The 12,530-nt window shown below is 41.4% G+C and overlaps 1 protein-coding gene across 3 annotated transcripts; it reads left to right on the top strand.

The window, feature by feature from the left end:
• The first annotated feature begins 4,208 nt into the window (after positions 1 to 4,208).
• Positions 4,209 to 7,042, top strand: LOC112846528 (zinc finger protein 2 homolog). 3 transcript variants are annotated; one of them, XM_025906094.1, is made up of 3 exons: positions 4,209 to 4,779; positions 5,238 to 6,422; positions 6,669 to 7,042. In XM_025906094.1, the coding sequence occupies exons 1-2, from the start codon at positions 4,762 to 4,764 to the stop codon at positions 6,396 to 6,398; spliced, it is 1,179 nt and encodes a 392-aa protein (XP_025761879.1). In that variant the 5' UTR covers positions 4,209 to 4,761; the 3' UTR covers positions 6,399 to 6,422; positions 6,669 to 7,042. The 3 variants fall into 3 exon arrangements, with proteins under 3 accessions (XP_025761879.1, XP_025761880.1, XP_025761878.1); XM_025906095.1 differs by having other exon boundaries at positions 6,672 to 7,042; XM_025906093.1 differs by having other exon boundaries at positions 5,238 to 7,042.
• The last annotated feature ends 5,488 nt before the right edge of the window (positions 7,043 to 12,530 follow it).

Here is a 12,530-nt window from a genome sequence, read left to right on the forward strand (position 1 = left end):
AAAGATCTTACATTTCCAATAATTACAGAAGGAAGAGATGGTCGATAACGTCTCCTTCTCGGGCGACGGTGCTCCTTCCCAGCACGACACCCCCGTCTTTTCCTCCTCAGCTCGCTGGGAATGTCGGGTCTGTCCGCCAGCAGTACAGCTGCAGGACGCAGCGCTAACAGCTGATCCTTACCGTAAGCAAAGGATCCCTGCTCTGGGTCCCCAGACACGGGTGAAAAAAGTAGAAAAAAACTAAGAAAAACGACCAGAACTAGCACAAAACGGTAGAACGGTAGAACATGGTTGCAGAGTCTTAAACAAAAGAACTTAAACATAAACTTAAACATAAACCATAAACATAAAAAATAAACTAGAACTCAAAACCCTGGGTCCAAAGACCCAGGAACGTGACAAATGCATAAATAACTGAGCTGCTCAAGCAGCTCAGCAGGTATATAGTGCTGAATCAGGGCAAGGCAAGGCAAGGCAAGTTTATTTATATAGCACAATTCAACAACAGGGTGATTCAAGGTGCTTTACAGAAACATTGAAAAGGGCATTGAAAAGGGCTCTAGAGTGCGACCAAATTTTTCCGTGGTGCGACTAAAAAAAAAACATTTGGTTGCACCGGTGCGACCAAATGTTGGTAACAGTTGGTCGCACCTGTTTGGGTAACAAAAAAAATCTCTGCAACTCTCCATGTGGTCAACAGCAGACACACATTATGCCCCTATCGTGGACTAAACCAATCAGAGATAGTCAGGGGCGGGACCTCTCTGATTGGCCGTGGTCCAGTGGAAAGTGCAGGTAGAAGAGGGAGGTGAGTAGCTTTAATAAGGCGATATCAATTCATTAACGGATTCCACACAAAGACGTAAACACAGAGCGACCCGACGCATCAGAATCAGCTTTGTCTTTCTCGGCTTTCTCACCGGACGGCCCGCAGACGGACACGCTGTCGGAGCTTAGCGATTCTGATGCGTCGGGTCCGCGCTGTGTTTACGTCTTTTTGCGCTGATTCTGAGCTGCAAGTTTTGTCTCTCCAACCAAAATTCGCCGAGCCAAAAAGAAGCAGCAAACTGCGCTTCACATTTGATCAATGTCGTCATGAATTCCCTCTGACTTTTGCTGTTTTGCTCCCACCACGATAAAAATTACACTTCCTACACAGCTCCCTGTGTGTACTTCAAGAACAGTTTCCCGTCTCAAATCTCTGTTTTCTGGATTATTCATTCGCTTATTACCCACCAGTCTACCGTTGTTTACAGCGCTGTCTTTTTCTTTTTTCATGTAAATGACGTCCGACAAGAAAGCCTAATTTCTGCTGTTCAATACTGAAGAAATTTATATAATATTGCAGAATATTTTTTAAGGTTATCTGCTATAAAAAAGCCAGACCAGGAAAATCTCCTTCATGTTTTTCTGTGTTTTATTCTCAGTTACTTTTACACAAAGGCATCTGCTGTGATGTTCACAATTCTGATGAAGTCTCACAAGTGTCAGTACTGATAAATGATCAGAATTATAATATTTCTGACTGTCTGAGGCTAAACTGAATCGAATCAGGACTTTGAGAACCGGAATCGAATGGATTATAGAAATCAGTGATGATACCCAGCCCTAGTGAGCAGCCTAGGCCCGACAGAAGTGGATGTAGCTGTGGGTAATAAGAAAAGATGAAAAGAACTATTGATAACTTTTTTGTTAAGTTAAGGCCTGATCCGTCTGAAATTCATAGCCAGCTCTGACACAGTGCCATCAATCTTTGAATGCTGAAAAAGCAGCAGTGTATCCAGAAAACACACTTCATGCTGCAATAAATGCACTGCCCAAGTGTCCCCTCTCCCCACTGTCTTTCAGCAGCATGCAACAGCAAACAGGTCGTCAGAGGAGGCCAAGATGATGATTAAGTTTAACATTTTCTACAATATTGACAAAGCACTTTAAGCACAACATTGTTAGTTAATCATTTAGAAATGAATATTGTCTGTATGGACTTCCCCCCAAAGAAGTTGCACATGTAAAACTGCGGTGTTGAGCGAAGCGGTTGAAAAATTTGAGTGCGCCTAACTTTTGTGCCGGTACGCCTAAATTTTTTAAGTTAGGCGTACCGGTGCGCCCATGTCAAGAGTCTAGAGCCCTGTGAATTAACTCAAAACAATTCAGATTAGCCTCGACCGTCTTAGCAATCTTCTTTACATGCTTACATGAAAGAAGATTACATGACTGGTCTGTCAGCACATCAGGGCTGGTCTGCCTCCCACTTTGGACCCCCACCAATTTGCCTACAGGACAAATCGATCCACCGAGGAAGCTATCGCCATAGCGCTCCACACTGCGCTGAGTCACCTGGAGCACCGAGGAAGCTATGTGAGAATGCTCTTCCTGGACTTCAGCTCAGCATTCAATCATATCATCCCGGAGATCCTGGTCCAGAAACTGTCTCACCTTGGACTCTCCACCCCCATCTGCCTCTGGATCAAGGACTTCCTGACAAATAGACCACAGTCTGTCAGACTCGGCCCCCACCTGTCCAGCACCATCACACGCAGCACCGGGTCTCCACAAGGATGTGTTCTGAGTCCCCTCCTGTTTACACTCTACACATCTGACTGCTCCCCTACCCATCTCTCAAACACCATCATAAAGTTCGCGGATGACACCACAGTGGTTGGACTCATCTCAAGGGGGGATAAGTCGGACTACAGAGATGAGGTCAACAGACTGACTGAGTGGTGTTCAGTTAATAACCTCCAACTGAACACCACGAAAACTAAAGAACTTATCTTGGACTTCAGGAAGGGCAGAGCAGACCCGGCCCCACTTTACATTCACGGGAACTGTGTGGAGAGGGTGCACTCCATGAGGTTTCTGGGCGTGCAGATCTCTGATGATCTCTCCTGGACTGCAAATACCACGGCGGTGGTAAAAAAAAAAAAAGGCCCAGCAGCGTCTCCACTTTCTGAGAGTGCTCAGGAGGAACAACCTGGAGGAGAGGCTGCTGGTGACATTCTACAGAGCCACCATAGAGAGCATCCTAACGTACGGCATAACAACATGGTATGCAGGGTGCTCAGCTGCAGACAGGAAAGTACTGCAGAGGGTCATCAACACAGCCCAGAAGATCACTGGCTGCTCTCTGCCCAGCCTGGAGGTCATTGCAAACTCTCGGTACCTCAGCAGAGCTGGCAATATCATCAAGGACCATTCTCACCCCAGCAACCAAGTGTTTGAACTATTACCGTCAGGCCGACGGTACAGGTCACATAAAACCAGGACAAACAGATTCAGGGATAGCTTCTTTCCGAGAGCTATCACCGTAGTAAATAAGCGCAAAAACAATTGAACCTGCTTAGCTATACCACCATACTGTCACTGTCATTATATTATGCTGCTATTCATACTGTCATTATATTATTGCTGCTATCCTGTATATATTGTACTTACTATTGTTTGAGTACTTACGATTGTTTTATTGTACCTTTTATATTTTACATTTATATTTATTATTGCATTTTGCACCAAGGGCGTGGCACTCCAATTTCGTTGTACCCTGTACAATGACAATAAAGGCTATTCTATTCTATTCTATTCTATTCTATTCTATTCTTGTCCAATTTAAGACGTAAATCAACAATTATTCCTAAAAACTTAAAATCTTTGGCCTTCTTCGTTCCTTAACTGGATTTTAAACTCATCGTTTATCTGATCATCAGGAACAAGAAACTAAGAATCTGTTAGTCTCACTCATTTAAACCCTCTGCTGCATTCTGTTCACCCCTGCTATCATTCAATCATCTTTCCTAATGTAATATTAGTCCACTAGTTCATATATCGTTTCTCATCTCACTAAGTGAACCGAACAAGGTGATAAAATCCAAAACACAGGCTTAAAATACCATCTGGTATTCATGAGCTTCATTGCATGTGTGTGTATGTGTTAAAACATTCTGTGCTTATGTATGTCGTTTTAACTACTTTACCCCTTTTTCTGAAACAAATCTGTTTACTACACCTTCTTGTTTCAGAAACGTCTAAAGAAGAAGGTCTCTATTGTAGTCAGGCACAGCTAAATTCTGTTTGTGAGTTAACCTAGCCAACCACATTGTGTGTTGTTAGCACCTTCAACATGTACCCCCTCGTGATGTGTGCCACTTCTTCTATGTCCTTTATTTGTACCACCATATGGAGAACCACAATAGCCACACACATCAAAATACACAATTCTTAGATGCTTAGATGATGAATTGTAGAATAAATTCTCCATTTGTAAAATAATTTTAGAATTCCACATTAACAAAATGAGTTTCGAAATGTTTTTTTAAAAACCTCATTACCATCCTAGGGGAGCTAGGATGGTAATGAGGTGCTTGAAATGTTGTAGGTGGCTGAGTTTATACTGCTACCATTGAGACTGATCGGGACTCCGTCTTTGTGGATCTATGGAAGTCCATATATACAGGGTGTAGCATCCCCTGGGTAAAGGCGATGACATGCAGGGGGGTCAGTGGTTTTTCCCTTTCAAGTTCTTGTAGGCAACTGATGACTTTGTTTTTGTAGTTGCTTCTGGGGTTTCACCTTGAAGCTTCATAGGTATTGTTGTCACTGAGGAGTTTAGTCATGTTTATTTGCTCTGCTTCTTTTTGTCAGGGATAAAATGCATATATATACTTTTTGTGTCCCAGCTGAGTAACAGGAGAAGAGGAGTCTGGTGGTGCAGCAGAAGAACAATTTCAGCCATTTGGACTCAGCTCAGCCACTACAGAGGAAACAATGACTTCAACACAAAAGGTGAGAAAAACATCACAGTTACACTGTTATAGAAACTGTGTGTACAGCTGGTTGGTTTTTAAAAACATGTTAACAGCAGCTTTATCTTTTCCATCCTGGGCTCCTCCATATATACAGAATCTACATTCACAACCAAAAACCACAGAAGTTACAAGAAAATACAAAGATCATATTTTCTCTACACACATTGAAACAACAATATCATCAGTTGGATTCAAAAAAATTTCTGAAATAAAAGAGTTTCTCTACTGAGATCAATATTTCTTCAATAATGTCATTTTCATTACAACTCTCATTGTAGCACATCATTGTAATGTGATACTATCACCAGAAGGTGGTGGTAACACACCTACAATGTGTTTTTGTTGACATGTTTGATTCCACCAATGGAGGAAGGTTCAGTTTGTTCCATGACTGCATTTCACTCACTGCCTCTGTTTGTATCTCTGTCACTGCAGGACCAACATGGAGCGAGAAGTCAGCGCTCTCAGGAGGCCGACAAACCTCACAGAAGAAAGGGAGAGAAAACCTACAGCTGTGATGAGTGTGGGAAGGATTTTACCCGGACTGGACACTTAAAAGCTCACCAACTCATCCACAGTGGAGTTAAAGGTTACAGCTGTGAATTGTGTGGAAAGTCTTTTACCCAGGCTGGAAACTTAAAAACTCACCAACTCATCCACAGTGGAGTTAAAGGTTACAGCTGTGAATTGTGTGGAAAGTCTTTTACCCAGGCTGGAAACTTAAAAACTCACCAACTCATCCACAGTGGAGTTAAACCCTACAGCTGTGACTTGTGTGGAAAGTCTTTTACCAAGGCTGGAAGCTTAAAAGCTCACCAACTCATCCACAGTGGAGTTAAACCGTACAGCTGTGATGAGTGTGGGAAGTCTTTTACCCTGGCTCAAAGCCTAAAAACACACCAAGTCTTCCACAGTGGAGTTAAACCTTACAGCTGTGAATTGTGTGGAAAGTCTTTTACCCAGGCTGGAAACTTAAAAACTCACCAACTCATCCACAGTGGAGTTAAACCGTACAGCTGTGACTTGTGTGGAAAGTCTTTTACCCAGACTACAGACTTAAAAAGACATCAACTCATCCACAGTGGAGTTAAACCTTACAGCTGTGAGTTTTGTGGAAAGTCTTTTACCCGGGCTCAAAGCCTAAAAACACACCAAGTGTTACACAGTGGAGTTAAACCTTATAGTTGTGGGTTGTGTGGGAAGGATTTTACCCATGCTCAAAGCCTAAAAATTCACCAACTCATCCACAGTGGCGTTAAAGCTTACAGCTGTGACCTGTGTGGAAAGCCTTTTACCCTGGCTCAAAGCCTAAAAATTCACCAACTCATCCACAGTGGAGTTAAAGCTTACAGCTGTGAGTTGTGTGGAAAGTCTTTTACCAAGGCTAGCGGCTTAAAAACTCACCAACTCATCCACAGTGGAGTTAAACCTTACAGCTGTGACTTGTGTGGAAAGTCTTTTTCCCAGGCTATCAGCTTAAAAACTCACCAACTCATCCACAATGGAGTTAAACCTTACAGCTGTGACTTGTGTGGAATGTCTTTTCAATATCCATATCAGCTGAAAAAACACCAACAGATCCACACCAGAAAGTAACTCTACAAGTGCAGTTACTGTGAGGTATGTATTTATATTTATCTTGTATTTTTAACCTGATTGTTTGGAACAAGTCTGATCAGTAAACTTATGGAGTTATACTGAATGAACTGTTTGGAAAAATGAAGACTCATTTTCTCTCAGTAAGCTGAGTGTTGTAATGTAAACAGTAAAATGTAATTGGACGTTGGCAGAGATGCTCTTTATTTCAGGCGACGTTCAGGATAAAAATGTTGAAGGAATTCCCTGACTTACACTGTCTTTGTTTAGAAGTGGAGCGACGCACATGGATCCACTTCTCAACCCTGTCGTCACTGTGGTGGTGGGAAAGAGTTTCTCTGTGACCTTTGTAGAAAAACCTCCAGTCATGAACGGGACCTAAAACCTCATCAACGTAGACACACTGGAGCCAAAATGAACTACTGCAAAGAATGTGGGAGAGGCTTCCACACACCAAGTACATTAAAAATACATGAACTCTTCCACAGTGGGGTCAAGAAGCACATCTGTGACCAGTGTGGGTCATCCTTCACCACTGCACATGAGCTCAGTGAAAAAACATAAGCGAATCCACACAGGAGAGACACCATACAAGTGCAGACACTGTGACAAAAGCTTCTCACAATCAGGTCATCGTAACAAACATGAACGTACACACATGGAAGTGAACTTCAGCTGTGACCAGTGTGACAAGAGCTTCAGGAATCTCAGTTCATACTCCGAACACAAACAATTCCACACTGTAAATAAACTGTTTCACTGTTACCAATGTGCAAAAGCATTCACTTCATTATCTGCTCTGTGCAAACATCAGCCTTCTGGTTTCAGGGTTGGACTTAAAAACCTTGAGATCAGGCTCCACAGAGTTCAGATGGAATCTCCTGTAAAGAGTGTCAGCTGATGCCACACTTGGATCTGATGAGGTAGCTCTGATTTCTGGACCTGCAGTGAATAACCCTGAATGTTACATTTAGGAAGCTGCATGTATAGATATGCATATCAAGTTTATGTTTTTTCCTTTGAGGGATTTTAATTCTCTAAAATGTTATCCCTGTTACATTTTATTCTTTGTTCCCTTAGGACACAGTAGTGTTTAGTAGTTGTATTCATTTTATGTGTTACCTCAGTTAAATTTCAATCCTTCATTCATATTTAATCTTTTGCTGTGGTAATCCCTTCTCTTAAATCATTTTCTCCCAAAACTGCAAATATTTTCACAGCAGTTGCTCTTAAAACTTCCCAAATGAACTAAATCTGTCCACCAGCTTTGAAACAACACCTGCTGTGACTTTATGTCCAGAAAAAAGAAACTCAAGCTAAACTGGTTTTGGGCTGTGCTTCCATGTAATACCAGTTTGTACCAGAAGATGAAGCAGTGAGTCAGTGTAACCTTTATTTAATTAGGCAATGAACACATTCGTATTCACAGTGGCAGCAAAGAAATGTTGAAAGTTAAAAACAGCAGCACACATCAGGACCATTTTAAAGATCACCGGTGACTTTTACTTAATTCAAATTCCTTCAAATTTTGGCTCCTCCTTTCACTTTAGTGTATTTACTGTATCCTTGAAGTCCACGTGTTGTTTATTAATGAATTCATTTTGATCCACATGTTCTGCAGCTGTTTTCCTGTTGATTTAAAGTTTGTATTATGAAATCCTGATAATGTTAAAGTGTTAGTTATATTTGATGAACTCTGTGTAGCGTTTGTCTTATTAAACAGTTTGGTGTGAAAAATAAAGAAATGGTCTCAGAACAAGTAGTTTGAGCCATGATTTCAGATTCAAACTAATTTAACTGTTTTCAGTGGTACATGTGGAGGTTTATCAGAGGAGGCGACTTCACTCTTCTCCAACCACACTGAACAAGGATCCTGCAGCTCATTAAAAACTCTGAAATGATCTTCAAGGACAAAAATATTAGATTTTTCTCAAAAACGTGCTGTGGGCACAACGTTTTTAGAGCGTGTGTTTAAGATGCATTGTGATTAACATCTCAAACATTCCAAAAAAGCAGATGTTCCTGCATTGCAACCGCGCTTTGCAGATGTGTTCTCCCCTCTGTCCGTGTGCACGACTCTCATGGAGCACCACTTTGAAACGCAGCTGATTGGCAGATTCCCTTGTCTGCAGAGTCTAAAGACTAAAACAACCTTCTCCACTCTGTATGGTTCGTACTATTGAGAATAGAAATATTTTACTGCTATTATTTGCTGCTATTTTTATAATCATCATTACCGTTTCAGTATTAATAGTGATGTTGCATTCAGATGCATTCAGATGTTCAAATATATTGGGATCATATTAGTCTTTATTATAGGTCCAAGAAGAACCACTTTAAATTGTTGAGTTGAATCTATAATTTAAAGGTTTTTGAATGTTTTATATTCTTACACATAGTCTTCAGTAGGTGAGAAACTGACTGCATGGACAGGAAATACACGTCTGCAAGGCATGCTCTTGCAGAAGTGAAACTGAAAGCAGACTCTGACTGCAAGTACTGTGAGTAGGATATGAAACGTTTAGTAGAGGCTTTTGATTAAAACATTTATTCAGTAGATTACATATATAGTTCCAGTTAGGTTATTATATGTAAGGATGAGCCTCTGTTCTGGTGAAAGGTCAGAAGTGTAACGGGTGAGATGTGAGAGCATTTAAGGGCGAGACACACATACAGACACAAATAGTGAGAGGTCACGACACGTACACAGTACACAGCATGCACGCGCCCCCGCACGTGCACACACACACAGACTCATTTAGTAGGTAAGAGTTTATAACTGCAAAGTTTGGGTGCGTACGTGGTAGTCCAGGAAGTGCACCAGATGTCCCAGAAGATAAGCGACAGCGAAGGCGGGCTGACAGGAAGCGCCTGGCGTTGACCCGAAGAAGATGTTCTGTTTTAGACTATGTTAAGAGTCATTGTGGTTTTGGAGTGACGTATGCTTTGTTTAAATCTGCCTAGCAACAGAAAAGGGGGCTGTACTATCTTAACCCTATAAAACCGTTGTTTGAATATGGTAAAGCAGTTCAATACTGATTGGGTTGTTGAACTCACACATGTGTATTCATTAAAATGCCGTCTAAATTGCACACGCCTGGATCTGTGGTTATTTATGGATTCCTTCTCTCAACATTGAACCCTAACAGTACCAATTCGTCACACTTCCGTTTGGCTTGTTTGAAGCCCTGGCCATTTTTCAGCACATCCTCGATAGCTGCGTCCTCACACTGCATATGCTGTTTCCTACCTGGATGATGTCATCATTCATAGTGATACCTCCGTGGAGCATGTGCAGTGGTTGTTCACGGTCCTGGATTCCCTGAGGCAGGCAGGGCTGATGGCAAACCCGAAGAAGTGTGTGGTTGGATGGAGGGAGGTACAGAGTTTTTTGGTACAATTTTGAGACCCCATTTGAAGGCTGATTACACCACAGCGACGTGATGGAGGCTGTCCCAATTCCAAATGCGCCCTTCATTTCCCCGGACTTGAAGGATGAGACGGGTCTATCATTTGCAGCGCAACATATCCCAGAATTCCTTGCACAGCTTTGACTGTGGATAATTTTTTGGAAAAAAACAAAAAAAGGCAGATGGCAGAAGCGTGTTGGCCGAAGAGTAAACTTTTTAATGTCAGTATTGAATTTCTCAACCTCATCAGTTAACGCTGTCCATGCAGATATTATAGATTTGTAAATGATTACCTAACAATCTTGTCAACACAAAGTTCTTTATTGACAGGCAGTGGGGAGAGGGGACACTTGGGCAATGCATTTACTGCATGTAATGGGTTATCAACTGTGAGTACAAGAAAACAATTATTAGAATACAATGTGTTAAATTTGCTTAGATAAGAGGGTCCAGCAGTAGATGGGAGGAATAAGGAAGGATAGGTCTGTTTCTTAGTTTGGCTTAGCTGTAGCCTGAGAGTGTGTGTAGTTGTTTTGAGGGAAAGGAGTTTATGGACACTGGGGGTCTGGTGTCATAAAAGGAGACAGGAAGCTACAGTTGGGGGTTGCTGATGCTGATGCTTGTACCTTTAATAAAACTCAGAATTGTTATAACTTAGAAGTAAGTTTGACTCTCCACCTTAAATGTAAATGTAAGACAACAAGAGGCCAATGGCCCGGTGGATGCAGAGTGGGGGTTTCAGCTTTTGTAATATGTTAACTCTGTTTTCTATGTTGTGTAGAGGAATTTGGTGTAGCTTGGGTGAGGAGGTTACTTTTGTGACCGGCAGGAAGCCGCAGATACAGAGACACACACACAGTGCTTTAACTGTTGCGCACCCACAGCTACATGCACACTCATTCACGTGCACTCACATTGACACACAGGTATGCGCACACACAGGCACTCACGTCCTCGTGCATACGCACACAGACACAGAGTTTGCAGCACACCATGGGGGTTTTATGGAAGATTTGCAGAGGGACACTGGCCTTGCTCGTCTCCCCTTCTAGAAGATGCATGCTTAAATGAAGATAAATAAAGATTTTTGTGAAAATGACTACTGAGTCTGGAGCTGTCTCTAGATGCCCGAGGAATAAAAAGAACCGGGGTGAAACTGATTTCATAACACAACCTTTTCATCATATTCTCATTACCCACAGCTACATCCACTTCTGTTGGGCTTAGGCTACTCACTAGGACTGGGTATCGTCACTGATTTCTATAATCATTTTGATTAAATTCAATTTTGACTCATTAACTGTCTCAAAGTAACTGAGGATAAAACACAGAAAAACACCAAGCTATGCGTTTTTCAATTTGGCATAATTAAAAAACAAATGTATTAAACAGCAAAAATGAAGCTTTCTTTTAGTCAGAGAGGAACAAAAGCTGCAGCTCAGAATCAGTGAGATGTTGACTTTCTGCCCCGACGGCGTGTCCGTGTTCGTGTCGTCGGGTGAGAAAGACGGCATGTCACTGATGCATCGGGTCCGCGCTTTGTGTTCACGTCTTTGTGTCGAATCTGTTCACCTGCTCTCATTTATTGTTTTAACTGTTTGGTGGTCATTGAAATAGTTTTGTGAGCTCCCTGTGTTTATGAGAAAATACATTTATATTTAGAAATCAATTCAGGATTTAATGAATCAATATCGCATTATTCATCGCGTTATTAATCGATACCAAGTCTTCATCGGTATGGGATCGATTCTAGCCTGGTGAGATCGATTCTTTACTTTAATTTCTGCTCTTGTTTGCAATGCTGTGCATTCAGCAAAGACAAAACAGTCAGTCGCTGCTCCCGTGTCAGTGAAGAGCAGGAAGGCTTTGCCTTATATATTCACCAGTTGTTTTTGTTGTTGAGAATTTTAGTTGAAATTTTTGTATTATAGTTTCTCAACAGTACTTGTTTCTTTAAATTTGTTTACTGGTTTGCATGCACTTTTTATTTTTCTAGATTTTTCTAAAAAATACATTTGAAAAGAATTGATAACTATAAATCACCACAGCAGACCCAATGGCATTTTCATGCTTCGCAGCATCATTCAAGTCATCCGGCTTGTAAAAATAAAGGCTTTGCACCCCTGATGATCCACCAGGACAAACTCAGCAGTGTGTGAGGAAGAGGAGGAGGAAGAGCCAGCAGCAGCTGACAGATGGAGAGAATAGACAGACTGTTCCCTGTTTGTGAAGGACTGCTAGAAAAGTTTAAAATAACTAATTGTCTGTCCTGAATCAGTCTTATTAGGTAATGTTCAAATAATTTTATCATCCCAGTGTTTTCAGTGTGGGAGAAAGTACTCAGGGCCTTCAAGTTACACACTATGAAAGGCAGCAACAAGTTTAATATTCAGAAACCTAAAGTATGTATCAGCAGCAGAATGGAGCTAAAAATAAATGTTTGTTTCAGTTCTATGAAGCTTTGAGTATTTTGGATTAGTAGTACTGCTGTGTTTGTTGCATCATATTGCTGTAACTGTTTATATGCTTTATATATTCTGAGGTAAGTTGATCTATAGTGTTACATCATATTCTATAAGGATGTTATGTGTTTGTATACTTTCTGCCCAGTTTGACCCATTTAGCCTGCCTTGTTAATGTTGTCAAGTTCGTGTCATGCGTCTTTGTGTTTTTGGTTTACATTACATTTAAGGGGTGGTTGTACCTCAGGTGGCAGAGTGGA

Source organism: Oreochromis niloticus, linkage group LG3 (genome assembly GCF_001858045.2).
Source record: "Oreochromis niloticus isolate F11D_XX linkage group LG3, O_niloticus_UMD_NMBU, whole genome shotgun sequence".
Classification (NCBI taxonomy): domain Eukaryota; kingdom Metazoa; phylum Chordata; class Actinopteri; order Cichliformes; family Cichlidae; genus Oreochromis; species Oreochromis niloticus.